The sequence below is a fragment of the Odontomachus brunneus genome, unplaced genomic scaffold (genome assembly GCF_010583005.1).
Source record: "Odontomachus brunneus isolate Ranch 3 - 2012 unplaced genomic scaffold, Obru_v1 Obru_scaffold_043, whole genome shotgun sequence".
Classification (NCBI taxonomy): Eukaryota; Metazoa; Arthropoda; class Insecta; order Hymenoptera; family Formicidae; genus Odontomachus; species Odontomachus brunneus.
Window position 1 is genome coordinate 1,584,587 of NW_022639493.1, and position 21,089 is coordinate 1,605,675.

General features: G+C 42.6%; 1 protein-coding gene across 9 annotated transcripts in view; it reads right to left on the reverse strand.

Annotated features, from left to right (window-relative positions):
• LOC116844600 (latrophilin Cirl-like) overlaps positions 1-21,089 on the reverse strand; it is a 682,731-nt gene that overhangs the window by 388,075 nt on the left and 273,567 nt on the right. For all 9 annotated transcript variants that reach the window (XM_032816364.1, XM_032816366.1, XM_032816365.1 and 6 more), the window contains one exon: positions 18,218-18,346. In XM_032816364.1, the coding sequence (XP_032672255.1) occupies positions 18,218-18,320 (103 nt within the window). In that variant the 5' untranslated portion in view covers positions 18,321-18,346. The remainder of the gene's footprint in view (positions 1-18,217; positions 18,347-21,089) is intronic.

Below are 21,089 nucleotides of genomic sequence, written 5' to 3' on the forward strand. Positions count from 1 at the left end.
AACGGTCGCCTCGCACCTCCAGTACTACGCCACATACCTTCTCGTCGCACGAGCACGACGAGAGTACACACCACAATAAAACCGCAATCGTTATTGCGCGATCGTAACGCTGCAGTTACCGGAAGAATCTCGTCGTCGTCGTCGGTATTATCGTCGATGGCGTAAATGAGACGCCGGCCAATTCCGCCTGTAAAGTCTCTCGCGATCGGGCGATATTACCGGGCGGTATGATAGCGCCCGATGGAACTCGGCGGGAATAACTTTCGCGGATTTATCCGCCGTTATTCCGGCGTTCGCGAGAACGTTCCACGCTCGAACGATCTAGCCGGAGACGCGGCGGATTTATCCGCGTCGTGATATCGCTTATGATATTAAATTTTCCTGCGGCGTTACGTAACGTTTAGGAGCATCTGTCGCTATAAGTCTTCGTCCGCGCAACATCGTCCGCTCTAGAAATGTCGCTTTAGTTTAGTCCTCTACTCCTGGATTATTTTTCATGGAGATTATCTGGAAAACACTCGAGATTATTTTAAACGATAACGCTTATATGAAACGTTAAATCAGCCTGCGATATTGTACACGTTAAGAATATTATAGCTTTTAAGAGAATATTATAATTTTATATAAGCACTTTTTAATTTTACCGTGTTTTCAGTAATGCACAGGACATGTACAAAATGATTAATAATTCTGAAATCTGTGTACAATGTAATGTTTGTATATTAGTCTATAATATCCTAATAGATTGCCATCAAAATTTCACAATTTAAGAGATAACAGAATTGTTAAAAACAGAAATAAAAATAGCATGCTAACTTTAAACAATACATATAAAAAGTGTCAATATCAATTGCATATTTCAGGTCTCGAATGAACAATATTTTTCTTATGGAAGCTTGATCACAAATCAGATTTCACTAAAAAATATCAAACAGAACTTTCTGATATTTTCCGAACTGTTAACGTTGCGAAATCTTCTAACGAGATTGTTTCCATGTATTTCGTCATCTGTCGCGGCGAACAACATCTCAAGTGAGACTCTGAATAATTAAAAATCGGAACACATCCACGCGAACTGGGTTAACAGTGCCAGATGACTCTGAAATTATATGCCTGCATATCGCAAGTGCAAAGAAAAAGTACGATCGAGCTTTGCCGGGGGCAAAGGGGTTAATGTAACCCGCGCCGCGACTACGGCTTAATCTGATTCCGAGTTGCAGTTGTAGCGGACGCGATGCCGCGCCGCCACGTTTTACACATTTTGAAGTGAGATACGGCCGGGCCGATAAGTGTTATTCATTGGGTCATGTTCTAACGTGTGCGTTCGCACTAACTCCAGCTGGTATGAGCACCTAGCCTAGCCTACCCGCCACTTCGTCGAACGTTCGCTCCCGATCTACGGCTTCAATAGAGTACCGCATTTAATGTACCGTAAAGCGAGGTTACTTTGTGGCCGGCCCGCGTTACCACGAGACGATTTTGCCGCGAAAGACTAGTGAATGGCTTGGCGTGCCGGTATTAAATGCAACACGGGGCTCGTAATTAATGCCAGATTTAGCTAACGCCAAACACGGCTAACGCTGAGCTCAGTTAATACCGAATTTAGCTAATGCCGAGTACAGCCTATACAGCTCGTTCAGCTAGTACCAAATATAGACGATGGCTAATTTAGTTAATATCCAATTACGACTGTGTACGTGTATGTCGCGAAATGTCGCGGTGCATGTGCGTTATTTCACGTCAAACGCGCTCCACAGTATATAGTATATATTCTTCGCGGAGTAATTCGAGTTGAAAGTGACTCGATATCGTACATGTACACTCCTCGTATTAGTTTAATTCCATTTGATCCTCCTCACGCGCGAGAATTATTCAATCGAGAAACGACGCGGAGAGGAGGGGAATAATGAAAAACTAATTCCAATCTCTCCGCTCCGGAAGTGAGTCGGTAAAAAATGTAGAGGCGCGAGGAGTCGCTACACAATTAACACCGCTGAAACTCGATGAGTGATAAATAAAAACGAATGATAAATAAAAATCCGAGAGCTTTCGCGTTGTCAAGGAGTCCACATCGCGGACATGAGCGACACGACACACCAGGCGGATAGAAAAGTTAGACGGCCCTCGTTGCATATTCAACGGACGATTTTCCACCGAGACTAACGCAGCGCGCGGCGAATACTTTCCGCGCGTTAGAGATTTTCCCGGACGTTTTTTTCCTGTTTGACGAGCGGCGTAACCTTCGCTTTGTCCGTCGCGAAGTTCCAGCCTTCGGCGGGATCGGGATGTTCCGATACATCGGAGCCGCGGGCCGTATCGCTGTAATTCGCCGTTTTACTTTAGCGCAGCCGCTTTACACTCGCGCGAACAAGCGGCCGGAGTTTACAAAAGCGGTTTAAAGTTCCGCAGCGGCGAAGAAACTCCGGTTTAATTTGGCGCGCATTAATGCGCCCGCAGGAACTTTGCCGGAAAGTTCCGTCCGCGGCCGGGGCAACGCTTTTTCTTCACGCTTCTTCTCATCGATTGGATAGGGCGGCTGGATGGATGGATGGACGGATGGCGAGAGAAGGACGGGAGGGAAAGTCCTCGAGCGATCACTCTCGACGTTGCGCGGAAGAATTTGTCCGCGCGAAATCGTCTCATCCGCGAGTTATGAAGTGTCACGTGGGAAATCGGAAATTGTTATGTGGAGCAATTGTTCACACAAGCGCGGCTTCTATTGAATTGAAAACAAATTTTATATTCTATTTTCCGCGAGAATCTTCCATTTAGGCAGGTTCAGCTGAATTTTTAATTATTTATTATTTTAAGTAATGGAATTATAGTGTTATTTTTATTTATCTATTGTTAGTAATTATTGTTTATATTATTATTTATATTAAAATTATTATTATTGAGAACGTACACCCCTCCCCATAAGTGTAGAGATATTATTATTACATATTTTATTATTTATATATTTTACATATTTTATTATTATTACATATTTTATTATTTATTACAATTTTTTCTTTTTAATATATTAGAGACAAAACGCGATATTAATATTTAATTTATTATATTTAATATATTAGAGACTTAATTAATATATTAGAGATTTAATATATTAGAGACATTTTCCTGCTTACAATTTTGTTTGTTTTGTCAGAATAATATATGTGTTTTGATAGAATAATATGATCGAGATACGTGCTCGCTGGCAATGCGGCTCGAAGTAGCGTTCCACGTTCGACGTAGGTTAATATCTGGTATCGCGTGGTATCGAGTCTCGCGTCGGAGAATCGATCCGGGTGGAGACAATTCGAATTCACCGTCGCCGTCGTCGGCGGTGAATCACGGAGCGGACGGGCGGGCGGACGGGCGGCTCTCGGATTTCAATCGGGTCCGCGTCGTGGACGAGCGCGCAGGAGCAGCAGCAGCAGCAACCGAACGTCGAGGGAACGTCCGGGAGCGAGCACGTACATGGCGCGCGCGGCGCTTACACGCGGATTTAGCCCCCGAAAAGCTTCCAGGCGAACCGTACACGAATATGAACAAACCGACGCGCACCCCGCCGCCAGGGGAAAACCGGGGTTGGCGGTTACCCCCAGAGACCAAAAAGAGAAAGAGAGAGAGAGAGAGAGAAAAAGAGAGGAGGCTAAGCAAGGAGGCGGCGGCAGCGGCGTGTGGGGTTTCAGCTTCTCTTTCGCCCCGCGCCTCGAGGGGTGAGTTGACTTAGCAAAAAGGTCTCGAGCAGCGCTCGTATGAATGTTAACGAGGACGCGATCGGAAAAAAGGGATGCTTGCAAGGGATGGGGGAAACGGGTCGCAGTGGAGGAAGAGGAACGAAATGGATGGAAGACGATTTCAGGCGCGGATACGCGGATAAATCGGGTCAAGAGCGCGAAGACAAGGCGAAGTCCAAAGTGCGCTAAGGGCGCAGAGAGAAAGAGAGTGACGTGGAGGGGTGGCAGTTGAGGAAGACAGGGTTGGTTTCCAGGAACTGAAGAAAAGTCCGTGGAAAGGGAATGCAGGGAGCGCGCGCGCGCGAGAGAGAGAGAGAGAGAGAAAGAGAGCATTACGAAAAACAATAGAACGATCGGCCGAGGTTGCGCGAGAGATCGTTTTATTATCTCGACTCGCTCCCGCGTTGCGTCTTAATAAAGCCGAGGCCACTTTCGGCTTTTTTTCCTCTTGCTTTTTAGTAAAAAACCGCCCGCGGCTTCCCTGTCTCTCCCACGATTTCTCTAAACCCTCCATTATCCTCCTTTTATCGCGTCCGCGTACCGATGCCGTTGTGGAAGCGGCTAACACAGGCTCCCAATAGCGGTGTAGAATCGAACGTAATCTATTAAATAGATAACGCCGCCGCCGCCGCCACCACCTCCGTTCCCCGTCAGATCTCTCTCATCCCTTGCTATTCGACGATTTCCGCACGACGCGCTCGAGAGAATGCGATAAATGCGGCTCGTGGAAGAGTAGAGATAGATAAGATGTTGCAGGAAATATAACATTAAATTTTCCATACGGTAGAAAAGGAGAGAGAAGGTTTATCATCAACTTCGAAATATTTAAAGTTTCGTTGCGGTTAACAATTAACAATTGAAGTCATAAAAAATATTATAAAATAAAGTAAATAGATTAGTAAAAACGTGTGATATTAAAATAAAAATATACTGTTATTCAATTTGTATCGTATATCAAACACTTTTATACGAAAAATGAAAATATTAACATATTTCTAATCTTTAATGACTTTTTACAGGGAACATATGAATGATATGTCCTTAAGCTACGTATATACTCAATTATTATTCTTCAAATTAACTATATGAGTGATATGTCCTTAAGCTACGTATATACTCAATTATTATTCTTCAAATTAAATTTCTAATTGTATATACACAAATATAAAGTAACAAAAATAGATAGATATAAATATTAGATATAAATATAAGATATAAAAGATATAAAAATTAGATATAAATATAAAATTGTGTAAATGTGTGAGAAAGTAACGCGATTATATTTAAATGCAGAATTGAGATTCATTGATCAGATAGTTGCAGCTAGTTACTCAACATACCTGAAGAGATAAGAGTGCCATCGGGAAATGAGAGAGGGAGCGAGCGCCGCGGCGCGGCTCCGGCTTATTCCGGAGTTATTTTTCACGGGGCGTTGAAAAATTGCCGTCACTCGAAAATCGGAAATCGATTACACCGGGCGATTCGAGACGCACGGGAGAGCGAAACTGATGGCGCTTCCCGCTAGCTCGCCGGCAAAACGTCATCGGCTTCTCTCCTCGCGGGACGAGTGAGAGATGGATTCTCCCTTCTTGACAAGAGATCGACGATGGATAGAGTCGTACATAAATCGCAGTCCACGAGCCGAGACAACGGCGAAACGAATTAATCCGCGCGAATGAGGACTTTTCGCGAGGTCGGGCGGGAATCGTTCCCCGTGATTCGCGATCCGAGAATAACGGGCCGCCGCGTTTGATCGCGAATTCTCCGCACTGTTTGGTGAACAATTTAATATGCGCCGCTAACTCGTTCCGGCCTCGCAAAGTGCATGTGGAATAAGTGCGAGGTATCGCCAGGAGAGATATGAAAAGGAAACCGCGCGGCGCTTTGTGTGTTCTCTTCGTGTTCTATTCGTTGTGCGTTTAATCTCTGCACCGACGTAGAAGAATAATACGCGATTTTATTCGGGAAAGAAATTTATGAGGGACACGTAAAAGCGGTAAGAAACGGATGAATTGTAGAACGCCGGGATGTCGAGAGAAATCGTGTTGAATACGTTAAAAATGAGTTCACACACATCAGCCAATATAAATATTGTCATCATTGTTATTATCGTTAAATCACGAAGTCTCGAGTGTGCTAAGTTACGCGCTTACGATTCGACAAATGCTTATAGCACCGGCAACTATTATCGTTAATGAGAGTTATCCAAAACGAGCAAGTTTCAAATACAATAATCCTATTTGCAAAGTATCCAGGTTGTACTCGCTTGGCGAGTATCCAGTCTATACAATCGAACTATTAAATACTAAAAGGTGAGTGACATCACACCGTCTACATTGCGCATATGTCGAGGTTTCCAAGCCTTATGACCTGGTGCCGCATTATCTTATAGTCAATATGTCAATTGATATGTAGAGCCGCGCCAGGAAATATTATTGGAAGTATCTGGAGTAATAACATACGTGAGAAAATCGCGACAGTTATCTTTAATCCAGCTACTTATAGACGCAGTAACAGTCAAACTCGTAAATTTTTTATAGTGTGAGCTTAAACGCGCTGACCCCCACACGCGAGTGCTGAATCATTACGTGTGTAATACGAAACTAAAAGCAATAATACTTGTACCATATATTTAACTATAGACATTTTTATTGGTTTAGTCTTTAAATATTTAAACGAATATTTAAACTCTTGAAGAGATCTATAAAATATATATTTTTTATTGACAGTTTGAATATTAGTACACACAGAAAAATATCATTCTACTAAAAAAACGGACTTCTCAATTTATTTTCCCTCTTTTATTTTCAACAAAGAATATTTTCTTTTATATTCATTTTAAGATATAGTTATAACAAATTTTGTAAAGGCTTATTATTATGTGCTCAAAAGAAGAATTAATTACAAAAATATTACAAAATTTTAACGAACAAAAGAATTAATTCGATTCTAAATAAGCAAACTTACTTCAGTAAGCAAACTGAACTTTTGTTTTAATTTAATATTCTTGATTGGCATGCTAAACTCACTAGAATTCGAAATGTATATTTTGAATAAATTTGATAATTATAACGTGAAAATTTATAATAGATTTACGGATATATAAACTTATGATATACTTGAAGCAAGTATTTACTTAAATGCACAGTATGTATTTTTCTATATTTAAAATCCAAAACAATCAGAATATCTAGAATTACGTGTCTAAGTATTAATACTTTTTCCTTATCTAACATACACGTGCCAAATTTACTGATATAAATGATTACTCACCATACCGCTTTCCCGATCAACATCTGGTGAATTACAATCGAAGAGTAGGCTAAGTAGCTACAGAGAGTACAACATAATTCTTGTATGTTGTAAAGTAAAAACGATTATTATAAACTTGAGGCATAAACACCGGTTAACGCTCCGGAATAAATCTCGGAAAGTCGCATCTATACATACTACATGCTCGCGAAAAACATGCGCGCTTTGTCGTTCGATTCGATCCCTCTCAAAAAACATCCATACTTCGTTCGGTTCGCTTGAAAATTGAAACCGGGATTGAACCCGAGAGCCATCGCTACCAGCGGGAGCGGTAGTGTCGTAGCGGCATGGAGAGAAGATCACGGCAATCTCTTATTTTCCGCGCGACCGATCCATTCGGTGCGAATTGGAAAACGCGAGCGGCAAGAGAACGAAGCTCTCTTGCCCGAGGGAGGACGCGGGGTTTCGTTTGGCCGCGTTCCACCGTTTGGTCTGAGAGACACTTTCCATACGGGGAGAGGGGTTGGCGCGTGTCGCGTCGCTGCGGTCCATGTTAGTGCTGGATTTAACATGGGGAGAGTCTCCCCATGTAATTCCCGGCTCATAAAAGACCCAAACGAGAAATTAACGGACGGATAAGAGCTAAACGCGCGAATCGTTATATATAGTAATAATAATTTTGTTGCACTTGCACGAAGGAAAAATGTAATTAAGAATAAGGGTGCTAAGTGGTGCAAGTGAGGCAGGCAAAATTATAAATACCTAACTCATAATTAGTAGCGTAATCGTAATAATAAAGTAGTAAAGTAGTGACGTAATAACGATAGTAATATAGTACTATCCATTTTTTAATCTTTTGAAAAACAATTAAGAGAAAATTAGAAAAGGATTAATTCATAATTAACCCTCATACATGACACATTAAAGTCATTTTCGATATCATAAAAAGTAACAAATTTTTATGTAAATTCAGGTTTTCATCGCGCGCGTTTCTCTTTATATTCGCAATAAAATAAAATGCTTAATTGAATATTTACGATCATTTATTTATGTAAATTTATTCTACTTAAAAATATATTTATAATTTATAGAGATTTTTATTAAAATTTAAACAAACAAAGATTAAGATGCCCAAAAGATGTATGCCATGTGAAGAGTTAAGAATCAATCAGTTATAATTTTGCGACGATTCCTTCCTATTTGGCGAGTCACCGGGACGAGATCGAGAAATTCATCGATCGTTACTTTCCTAAATTATTTAGTACCATGTCGACGACCGAATCATTATAGTGGTTGTCGGCGCACGACCACCTTTCCGCCCGTCTAAATTTAGACAGGTGGAGTCGCGTCGATCCGCGCGCGCCTGATCGCGTGAAACTCATTGAACACGGCGGGCACACAGTGCGCGAGAGGGTTGCAAAAGGGAGAGAGGACAAGGACGAAAGGAGGAAGAGAGAGGAACGCGGTCCGCGCTTGCACGTGGTTGGGAATCAGATTAGTTACGTAGCGGCGGTTACGAACAAGAAATAACGCGAAAGGGCGATCGCCGTTTGTACACGTTGGTTTCGGGGACGCGCGTTGCAATCCCGTGAAACGACGAGGAGTGATAAACAAACTTTGGCTCGAGTGCAAGCAAGAGGAAAACCACGTGTTGCAGATAGATGTGAAAGCGGAAACTCTGAAGGAAAATAAAAGGATGAGAATAGATAAATATAAAGAGGAAACGAGAAAACTGAGAAAGAGGCGAAAGGAAACCAAAGGGACGCACGGTTGAACAAGCTGTACGGAGGGGAAAGAAAAGAAGGACGAGAGCACAGTGAAAGGTGGAACAAACGAGTCGGAGCTAGGACGAATCGGAAATAGAAAACAGACAAATGGGCAACAGAAAGTTGGAGTGAAGGGGCGAAAAGCGAAAGAAATAAATCTGGTGGGCGGAGAAAGGAAGAAGCGCTGAACAGCACTAAGCACTACAACGTTGGCACAAGAAGGAGAAATGCAGGATGAAGAAAGATACTGAAAATATACAGAAGCACAGCGAAGATGCGCGGAGAGTCGCAAAATTGAGATTCAAATAGGCAAGGGCGATGGAGGAGAAGAAGGCGAAGAGGGGGAGCGCAGAAGTTGAAGAAATCGCGCAACTGACGGGATACCGGCCGGAAGAACGGCGGGTGGGAGGAAGGAAATGGCGGTAGAATGCGAGCAGAAGACGACGGTGGATAACGTTCGCGAAGGAAAATGCGAGACGAGCGGGCGAGGTAATGCGCAGTAAATTGGGGCCGCCGCGTGTTGCCGATGTGCCACAAATCTTCGACACAGAAGTCCGCCACGAGAGCTACAGTCCTCTCTCTTTTTCTGCTCCGGGTTAGGTGGACGAAGGCGAGTGAGGTGGTAAGAGAGGTCGTCAATTCGGACGAAGGACGCGCGGGGGGTTCCGAGAGTTGCTCGGCCGGTCGTTTGTCGGCACGATGCTGTCCCATAAGAGCGAGGACCGTTCGTTCGCGTTAACGACCGTCGAAACAACAATGGACGCTGGAATTATTTTGCTTATCTTGCACGAACGTCGGAGATTTTCCGCAGCTTTACCATGGCAAAGGACACGTGTGCTGTCCTGATGTTCTAGTTTCTCCCTTTCCCCCTCTCTGTCTCTACTCTCTTCCTTTCTTTCGTCTCGTGAATTTCACTTCTGCGATTCCCGATAGCGACAACAAAGCTTGTCACGAGACGACAAAAATAACACACCGCGTTCGATATTTCGTTCATATCACAATGCATCGGAATTAGGACGTGCGAGGTGGTTCGATAGTTCAAGAGACGGTGAAAGAAATGTCTCTCGTGTCTGAAGAACGTGTCACTCCGTTTCCTTCCGATGCATTTCGTTACTGTCTAAAGATATCGACCTAAGTGTGATGTCGACAGGTAGTCATCAATTCAAGCGTTTTCATTCGTATTTCTTTTGATTTCACTTCATTGACGTTACTATGTATTACCCTTTGTCCACAGCCTTGCTTTAATCTTTAAGCCGTAATAAATTGACCAACCACAGTCGATTATTTTAAAAATAATTTAATATGCACAGTAGCAATATGATAGACTAAACTACATCCATACAATATCTAACAATGAATAAAACGCTCAGATTCACGTGATTAGATCTCATATTCGCTAGGGGAAAGTTGGAAGATAACCTCGATAGTGCAAAAATGTATCACAGTTGTCTTCGTTTTTTCGCGTATTCTCGAATAGTGCAACTTACACACCTCGCCCTGAGATCATAGAGGAAACATGAGGGTTTTTCTTCGAGAAATCTTAGCTTTACGGAGAAAAACTTGGCTCGCCTCGGGCAGCCAACACGGCGCAGCCTGTAATCACGCGCTGTCCACGATGCTTATTATCTTGATATTGTGCCGAGTGTATAATAGGATTACTGATCTATCCGGCGTAAATATTAATTGCTCAGAATGCAGCACGGCGACGTAAATGGAGGCCGTAAATTGCCCAGCAGCGCCTCCCCTTTGCCGCGCTTATAAATCCTCGTCATCGTACAGCGCACGGCAGGGAAGAGAAGGAGAAGGGGAGGGGGAGGAAAAGGAGGAGAGAAGATGAGATCCTCCTCACGGTATATGTCCCAGGTGGTCCGCAACATCGGCAGAGATACAAGGTAGACTGGCAACCGTTTACGGCAATTACGGCCGATAATACAGTTACCAAGTCTCGCGGGCAATAATTGATCAACTGTGAGCGTTTCTCGATCAACGTGCGCGGCATATGATGATTTATGCCGAGAATTCGCCCACATTTTCCCGATGAAGTTACGAAGACGTGTGTGATGTCGCGATATGACACAACATGACTCGCAAAATTGATACGTATAGAGACAAAATTAATTTCTTTATTATTTTTTTAAATCCTGAGTTGAACGTTTGCATTCTGGTTTGGTCGAATTTAAAAGATAAATGAAAAAATCTCCAGAAAAACTGTACACGTTCTATCTTGGTGCTACATATGTTGACTCACTGCTGTCCCTCCTATATTGAGGTTATGTTGACTAGAGATAGTAGTTGTGTAAACACCACAGAACACCACAGTAAGAATTCACGTTCGGTCCAATAAACAGATTAATAAATAGAAATGAGAAAAAAGCGTTGAAAGATTCCAAGTAAAAACTCGCGTCTCAAAAAGTATTATTAGAAAAATAAATCTTAATACTTGCGAAGTCAGATGAGAATAAAAGGCCGGTTTCGTAGTTATAAATTATCTACGATGTTTTGATTAAATATAATTAATTATAAATTCGTATTCACAAACCGTTATTCAGCTATTTGTATATGTCTTGCTCATATATCTTGTGTGAAATTAGCACTACAAGTTAATGGATATAATCAGAGATTCATAAAGTTATGATTATTTATCAAATGATAATGGATGACCATGACCATACCGGTTTTAAAGTGGATTCTAAATTTCGACTCCGGTATTTCCTTATTCTCGGCAATTTCATCCAACGCGTGCACGAAAATCATAAATATCCTGTGTAATAAATAACTTAACACGTTTGGAAATATATTAGTGCCCACGTCACGACGTCTCACTCCCCAAAGTGTCAGTGTACTTTTCACTGAAGTGCTGTAATGATGGCTCAGTTAATCATTTGTAGCATCGAAAAACAGTAGCCTGTAGTAATATTATACCTCGAGATTCTCCATTCAAGTTTGATGGAAAGTGCAGGGTTTAATGTGTGAGCAAAATTAGAATATAAAGAAAATGACATAAACGAGGAAAAACCCTTTATCTTCGATGCACGCTTGGGAACCGTTTATTTTTTCTGTAGTACCCAAGTAACCTGAACGTCCCTACGTTCGGAATAAATGTTTCGCGTGATATCCACGCGAGCGATGAAAATTTGATCGACGATTCCACCTGATGATCCAATCGGAATCTAACGGCTTAGCGTTTCGCCGTAAACTAGCAGCGCGATCGCTCTCATGCCTTTATTGTCGATCGACGAGGGCCGGAAATTCCGCCCTCCGTAAAAATGCTATGCCAGCCGCGCGAGTAATTGCGTGCGAGTGGACGTCTTTCGGCGCCGCTTTCGCGCGGCCGATAGCCGCCGCTGCAAATTTTATCGGCGCGTTATTCGCGAGGTCAGCCCGATCGAGATCATCCTCCCCGCCGTTAACTAACGTTTTACGACGGCCATCAGGGTGGATTACAAAGTGGCGGCTATCGGGGGTTTCATGTAATTTTTCGAAGCGCCGGCATATTTATACGCTCGCTAAGAGGAATCATTTTCGGTTTTATGACGGGCGGAGCGGCACTAAAAAACTAATTGCTGAATAACTGAAATAATGCGCGTATACTCGACTGTGGCGAAAGAAGGGGGAGAAAGGAGTGGCGGGCTAAAGACACCAAGCCGAAAATTTTAACGCACCAGCTATAGTAAAGTTTATAGTTTTAGCAGATTAAAATATCAAGTATATACTTTCTTCAAAGCGATAGAGAGAGAAAGAGAGAGAGGGGAAAGAGAAGAAGCAGGAGTGACAGCTTGTATTTTCGTTTCTCATTCATAGAATAAGCGATGAACTATGTGAGAGAGCTTCTCAATATTTCCCTAATAAATAATGAATTTTTCTGCAATGAATAATGAATTCTCGCTCGGTTTTCATTTCCTTCGATATTAAAGACCTCGTGTCAAAGTGGACGTAATAACCTTCCATGACAAAGTTAATAGGACTATACCAATGACATCTCGCGCTATGTTTAATTTCGCTAATTAATTTTCTCTCTCATCTCCATATGTCTTCTGTGCGCGTCCAAACACGAGGATCTAATTCAACAGAGAGGCGAGCGACGCCTCCCGGTTCTCCGTCAGCCCGAATCGCAAGCAGTTATATCGCGACGTCGCGTTTTCCATGCGGAAAACAGTCGCAGGAGCGGTATCGATTCCACGACGTCCTAAATCTCTATCCACCTTCGATGGCACACAAAGCCTCGTCTGAGCCTCGGCGGCAACGGGCGCACAATGCGAGCGATTTTGATTTATCTATCGTTTGGGTTCCTGCGGTTCTCCCGCTCATGCGTGTATGTGCGTACGCGAGCGCGCGCGTGTGTAGGCGTGTGCGTGCACGTACGTCTAACCGGAAAGGGAGTAGCTGGAAGGGACTGGAGGCAGAACACTGGAAACGCAACTACGACGATGGTTGCATGGATTGGACGCAACGGGGTGTATGATAATCGTGAAGGGATAGAGAGAGGACACGATTCTCTCTCTTTCCTTCTCGCTTTCCAACACTCACCGGCGGGTCTTCGCCGTTTTACCTCCCTTCGACCCCTGTGTGTCTCAACCCCTCTTGAACACGCCGCTCTGAAATCGCTTCTCTCGAGACTGCCGGTCGCTCGTTAATGCTCGCGTGTGTTCAATGCGTTACTGAATTCTATCCCTATCGGGTGCTAGCCAGCCCTTCCTTCCTGCCCTTCGCTTCCACGTCTTTCCCCTAGTTTACGTCGAGAAGTACCACACCTACCGTCTCGACTGACACTGGGAGGCGAATCTTTGATAAATTGCGATAAGTCAGCCAGTCAACACTCGTGAAAAGAATTACGCATGAAGGAGATCAGCCCTAATTTGGATTTATCGGGTGTAATTTGATTTAAACTATACATCAAAGGCTGGAGATATATATTGAGGTATATAATCAAATTAAGAGAAAGACTTATCTTAAGGTTTATAAGAACCGTACGCTAGATGTTAGAATAATTTTGAATGGCAGAATAATAAAATAATGTCCGACAGTGTTAACATACACATGCGCCAAATATTTCACTTTGAAATTTATCTTGGACCTACTCCTTCTTTTCAAAATTTTTATATTGACAAGGTGATTTCTCTAATATGCTATCGAACTATAGAGCTCTACTCTCTGCTCAAAATCCGGGAAATGTTGCTTATTACACTAAAAAAATCAATATAGTAATCACGTATAGAGCAGTATCAGACGCATCAGAGCAGACGTTCAAAATTGTGTAAGATTTTTCACGAAAAAAAATTAGCAAATTGTATTTTCTGAATTTTTTATCGTTACCTTAAAGGTTGACGTTTTTATATTCATCATTATGGTTGCAAGATTCATTAAATTTTGTAGCTGGAACAATACGGAGAATATAAATGTACAATCGGGGACATCGAAAGCTACTCACTTGAATACTCCTATCACTTTCCATATCGTTTCCCTTTATTTACTTGAGACCTTCTTCTATGCCCAGCAAACACCTAGGCCAAATGTTTACCCTAGCACAGCGATACACACACAAAGGTTTAAAAAATTCGCTAGGCTTTCGTTTTGAATGGGAATAGGAGATGGTCTCTTGAGTAGGTAGGAAGGGACGGCTTGAGAAGTGGGGAGACTAGCTTTCAATGCTCCCGATTGTATATAATTATGCTATAAAATTCAGAAAATCGTACTCTTTGATAGTAAATTTTATTCGGACCCTTTCATTGGAAACGTCTTTCAAGACTATTTTATGAAAGAAAACGTTTTACTCGAATGAGGGATTAATGACCTGGTTTTAAAAGGTTAATTAACTACAATTTACTTCAACCTAATAGTGCATCTATTTGATTCATTTTTAATATTGTGAAAAATACTGACTCTTGATTTGCTTTCTTTTCTCTTTACAAACACTAGAAAACATTTTAATTTCTCTTTACAAGAGAGATCGTTCGTTCTCGGTTCACGTTTCTATATATAGACTCGCACGGACACCGTTGCGCGCGTTTACGCTATAAATTCCGGCGTGTTTCTCAGGATTAACGTTTGACCGCCCGGTCGTTCAGTAATGTCGAGGACAACGACGACGACGACGACGACGACGACATCGCAAGCTCGCTCGAACGCGCGCGCTCTCGTTCCCGTCGGAAAGTGCCGGATTTATGAAGAGAAAATAACGCTTTCCTCGTCGGGCCGCGCCGGCTGGCGTGGCCCGGGCTGGCGATGCGGGTTTTTCTTCAACTTCCGCGATCAGTTACACGGTAGTCGGAGATTGCAGCTGGGCGCACAGCCGGGCTAATATGCGAGCGCGGAAATGGTCCCGGGAGAAATTTGTAGGCGCCGCCGTCGGCGCCTGAGCGGAATTCTTTTCGGCAGAACGGCCGGGGCCCCGAAATGCATTCCGCCAACTTTCATCCCGCGCTCGCAAATGCACAGATACTGCGCGCGAACGGCGAGAGAATGACAAAAGTGCAGACGTGATCGGAGCGTTGAGAATGCTGATTAAAAAGTCAGGGAAGATACCACATTATTGATTTCGTTTCCTCCTTTTTTTAGTTTTCTATCGATTCTTTGTGATTCTCTGTTGAGTTTACGTCGATTATTCCTTACACACGTCAATATTATTTTTAATACGAATATATTAATATAAATATATTGCATTAATTAGAAAATATCGAAGTAAATGCAAACTACATGATGTTATCATGAAGCAATTAAATTTATATAGATTAACTGAAAGGAAAGGTCGACGATAACTCGGGCTATAAAGGATTAGGGTTCAGATTTTCCGGCTATACGTTTAATAAAATACGACCGGCCGATTCTTAAGCTGATAGTTAATGCCTCACGCGACTATTATACGAGATAAGCACAACTAAAACTCGGATTAGTCGCGATTCAAAAGAAGGCTACCCTAAGAATTTTTTAAATAAAATGTAGGATTCTCTCTCTCTTTCTTTCTCTCTCACACACACACACACATACAGCTTGTTACGCTAAGGACATATAAAGGAAGGAACCACGCGCAGTGTTGCAACGAAACACACACGCACGCGCGCGCACGGCGACGGGAGATCTCCTAAATCAATTAGCACGAGAACGGTTTAATTCTACGAGCGTGCTACGGTGTGTTCCCGGACTTAACATGCCGGCCGAAACCTCCCATCCATCTCGCGAGGTTTTCCGGGGTTTACCGGCAACAACGATCCACACCGCCCCCAGCGCGCGCGCGCGCGTACACGTCACGACCGCTTACACCTTCCTTTTATTAAAGCTTTCAAGACGATTTTGGTTCCCCGTTGAAAATTTACGGGTGAACATGCTCGGCCGCTGGGACTGGGAATCATGTTATAATTAGATTCCCGACGAGAACTGAAGACGAGAGTAACGTGAAAAGACACAAGCACAATTTTTTAACATAGACGACTCACCGGATATCGACCAGACGCAAAGAAGCGCAATTACGCTCGGAAATAATGGGTTACGCGTAGTTTCAATAACATTGGCGGTCACATAGACGGGAGACCGGAACCATATAATGCATTATTCAGAACTTTAAAATTATAATTTTCAAATAATTGTTGCAATTTACTGTACAGATATGATAGAGACAATTTTTTATATGTTTGTCCGTAATGATCCTGTAAACTATATTTTTTTCTTTTACTAAAAGAAAAACTAAATAACTAAAATACGAATATGCTATAATATGGCCAACTTGTCTACTAGATACGGGTTGAGCTGTCTAGCGACTTGAGATAAATTGGCCATGTGATATTCTGATTAATAGTTCCGGAGTCTCTACATCCTGACGACTGTTCTAAGTAGTGGAACTTGCTTCCAGTACAAGCCAAGTTGCCTGGCGACTCGGTGTAAGTTGGTCATGTAATATATCCTTTTAGCAGATGCCAACTTGCTCCGGTACCGGAGTGTCCACAGTCTTAACAACCCTTTTTAGTAGTGGCCGAATTTGAGCAAATTGGCTACTAACTCGGGATAAGTGGGCTACATAATATGAATCCTAATTAGTAGTTTTGGAGTCTCCGCAAGGTCTCCACAGTTCTGGCAATCCTCTAAAGTAGTGACCAACTCTCCCCGGTTGACTATCGACTCGGGGAAAATTGGTAATATAATATGCATTATAATTCCAATCTCCATAATTATGACGATTCTTTTTAATAGTGGCGAATCCAACTCAGGTATCGGGGCAAGTTGGCTATCAACTTGGGATTGTTTGGCCACATAATATAAATTCTAATTAGTAGTTTCGGAATCTCCGCGAGATCTCAATATTTCTGGTGATTTTTTAAAGTAACGGTTATCTACTCGGGGTTGGTTGGCTCTCTACTCGGGATAAGTTGGCCACATAGTATATATCCTGATTGGTAGTTTCGGAGTCTTCATGTGCGATAAATCGCTACAGTCCTGACGAATCTTAAGTACTGCACAACTTTAACCCATTCGTCAATATACTCTATTTTAATAATTTCATGAACAAAAATTACTTTTATTATATGTGTGTATATATGCCCGAAACAGTGTATTATACATTTTTGCAGGGAACTTCATTCTAACCAATAATACATTATTTATGTTTTTTTCATTCATGATGAAAAGTATTAGTGCCAAATTTTGAGACGCTCGAAAATATACTCTTAATTGTTCCTAAGTGAATTTTTCTTCTTTTTTAGCTGTAATAATATAGTGATTTTAATGGAATTCAGGAAAAGTGCCTAAATGTTCTAAAAAGGACGTTTTGCAATTTCGTTTTTACTGTTCCTTCTCCGATAAACACACAATAACACACATGGCTCCTGAGACAACTAGATCAGGTCTCCCCTACGCGCGCATGTCATATTAAATAATAATCATCTAGTGCGTCAGTTGAAGATTACACTGATTATACTTTAGAAAGTGCACTTGTCTCAAAACCATTTCTATTGACTCTTAATATCCGATAGCGGGGAATAACTTCCGATTACGCTCCGTGCCACAGAAATCCCGTATAGCCGGTAATCTCTCCGCTTACCGCTTAATTAACACATCTCACACTTCCCTTGCACACTACACAAATACCCCGACGCGTTTCACTTTATAATAAAGGACCCTTTTAAAGAAATTCCGTCTCCCATTAATTTCCCGAAACAAAGCCGGCCGGAACAATCTCGCTGGCGACGGTTGCGCTCGGTCGCGACGTGAAAATTTAAAACGTGCTCTCTTCGCGGCGCGAGGTTAAAGAGAGCACGCGAAAGGCGCCGGGATGCAAAACTGGCTTCCGCCTGCGGCGAGTCGCGCCTCCGCGAGAGAAAGGTTCCGAGCGGGGTGCGCGTCGCGCGTAAATATCCACGCGCGCGCGTTGTAGCCGGCCCCTTAATTGGCGCAAGGATGTGGAGGACAGGGGGGGTGGTCTCTCGAGGGGGTTTACCCGCGGCAAGGAACCGCGGTCCGGAATCGTAAATATTTTCTCGCACTCACCCATATTTCGCGCGACGACGGCACAGCCGTTGGTTAAGAGCCACGCAAGCAGCAGCCCGCCGAGGATCGGTGCTCCTTTCCGTCGACCCTTGCGGCACTCCATCGTGAGGTTCCGAGCTCCGACTACGCCTGAAAGCAGAAAAAAAGAAACGATCACGTGCCGTGCTGTGCTCCCGATCCTCTCTTCCTCGCGTTTCGCGCCAACGACGCGCTCACCCCGCGGTGCATCGCGATTTCCGAGAACGCATACGTTCAGTATGCCGAGATCGCAGAGCGCGTTATTATTGCGTTTACTAAATCGTACACTTTACCGGGATAGAGGCGGGCAGCTCGACCACAGCGGTCCCCTGTGCCTTTTTCGCCAGGAGACGCGTGCCGACTTATGATCGCGATTACGAGGAAATCGCGATACCCGCGACCAGCGAAACTGCTGCATATATCGTAGGTGGAATTAAAATATGCTGCTGCATATATCGTAGGTGGAATTAAAATATGTGCAAGACAAAATAATGGTGAACACCAGTATTGCATGGATATTCTTTTTGCATATTGGCTACACTAACAAAACACAAGTTGCGAGAACAAAAGATGCTTTCGTTTCTCTTTTCATTGTCTATATTTTCTAGTTTGTTTGCTAGTATATTATACGTTGTGTTCAGCAGAGGTTAATACGAGCATAAAATGAGTGATTTGTCAGACTTCCAAAGAAGATAAATCGTTAGGCTTATTTAGCAGAAGTATCTGTAACCATTACAGCTAACTTATGTAATTTTAAAAGCAACAGTTTTGACTGCATCTCTAAAGCATGGCAAGACTTCATTGGTGAAAACTAAAATTGACAGACAAGGACCGTCGAACACTAATAATGATTGTGGCTAAGGAACACAGAATTATTGCAACAAAAGTGACAGTAGACTCAATATCCACTTTGAAAACCCTGTTTCTACAAAAACATTTCCTCCAAAACTTTACAAAGCTAACTTAATAAAGCAATATAGTGTTTTCCAAGTGTTTACATTATTTTGTCTCCTATAGATACAGAAGCAAAACGAGTGTCGTTCATATGTGTTAACGTTAGTGAAATGTAAAATAGATATTATCTTACTTATATCAAGAGGAAAATAAATAAATAATGTGTCTTAGCTTATCTTCTTTCAGCTAAAATATAATCAAGAGAGCGAAATTTAATTTCAATATCCCAGACCGCTAACATTGTGAAAATGATGTTGTTTAACGTATAGTGTTCAACATTATTTTCTAAACACAGCTCGCGTGCTTTGTGGTTTCCTGGGTCACAGGTCGCCATGCCGAAACTCGTCCAGTTTCGCTCCGTTGCAACGCACGCTGTTTTTATTCGACGACATCGCGTCGTGTCGACTGCAAATTCCGAAATGCTGACGCCAAAATTGTTTTCCTTTTTCGCCTTCGTTAACCCACATTCACGCGAACGCGAGCACACCCTTCCCCCTCCCCAAGCCTTTCGTTTCGCTCGACGCGAGGATTAAGCTGATTTATAGTGTTTACCGACGATGCTCGCTCGATTTTTCCTGCGGTATAGCGCATGCGCATCGTCAACCTATCGACTTGTCGGCTAAAAAAGGCCCACGGAATTTGCGTGAGGAAACGGAACGAAAGCCAAAGGGAGTGAGGTGGATTACGCGTGAAATTGCACGTTTTCACGAGTGTCGCGGATGTTAAATCTTCGGTAAAACGCGCCTGTGCTTATAGAGGTGAGAAAGAAGGAGGAAATCGCTGCTATATAGGGAGGGAAAAATAGCGCACTTTAGCAAAGGAGACAAGACAGAATATTTCATTTGTAAAACATATATAATAAGTACAAAATTATTTTAAAAGACCAGAGTCGAAATTTTTATCTTATCTGTGATTTTAATATTCCACTTAATGTCTAAAGTAAAAAAACCCTATTACTGATATGCCTTTAGTCATTGACACTCTAGAAAGAATTTGGGTTGTTCATGCAACCAGTATTGCATTTAAACTTCTTGCTAGCACTCAATGATTCCGAAAAAAACTTCACTGCGACTTCACTGAAACAAAAACTGTGAACAACCGCCATTGATCGCAAAAAAAACTAAATTATTCTAGAGAGTCATTGACTAAAGGAGTCAATAATTAAGTATTTCACTCTACTTTGGTACTGTGAAGCCTATCTATGTCAACCATTCTCGATTCTATTGAACTAGCTAGCTAGGCCCTCTTTAGGAACTACAATATTTTATGTGTTTTCTGTCATTTAAAGACGTCAAGAACGTTCAGTTTCTATGTGTATTAAACATACACTTATCTTTCAGAACATAAAAATATTAGAAAGTTTAGGCCAAACGTAGGATTCAAATTTCGATATGAGCTTGAATTTTTTGGTAGTTTTGTGGATCTTGGATGTTTGATTCTATGTGAGCTGCAGTTTCCGCTCAAAATCCGTCGAAAACGTCGAGATCTCGCGAAGCAAGGTTCGTTGAGATAAGCGCATCGCGAGTCAACGAGCACCCATCTCGATTACAATCGCGAGAAGAAGAAAGATAAAAAGAGACAGAAACAGAAAGAGAGAAAGAGAGCACAAAAGAAGAAGTTCATCGGGGCACGACCGCCGGATGCATCACAGCGGACCACTCCGCAGATTGCATCGGTCGGCGCGACGCTTTTCCGCTGCCGCGGAAGCGCAGCGACGCGAGGCATCTGGAGCGCTGCCAGTTTGTTTCGAGAGAACTGCGTTAATTTTTCCGACGAGTCTAATTAAGACTCCCTCTTCTGCTCGCTTCTGCTTAGACCTTGTCCCTCTCATCTCACCCTCTCTCTCTCTCTCTCTCTCTCTCTCTCTCTCTCTCTCTCTCTCTCTCTCTCTCTCTCTCTC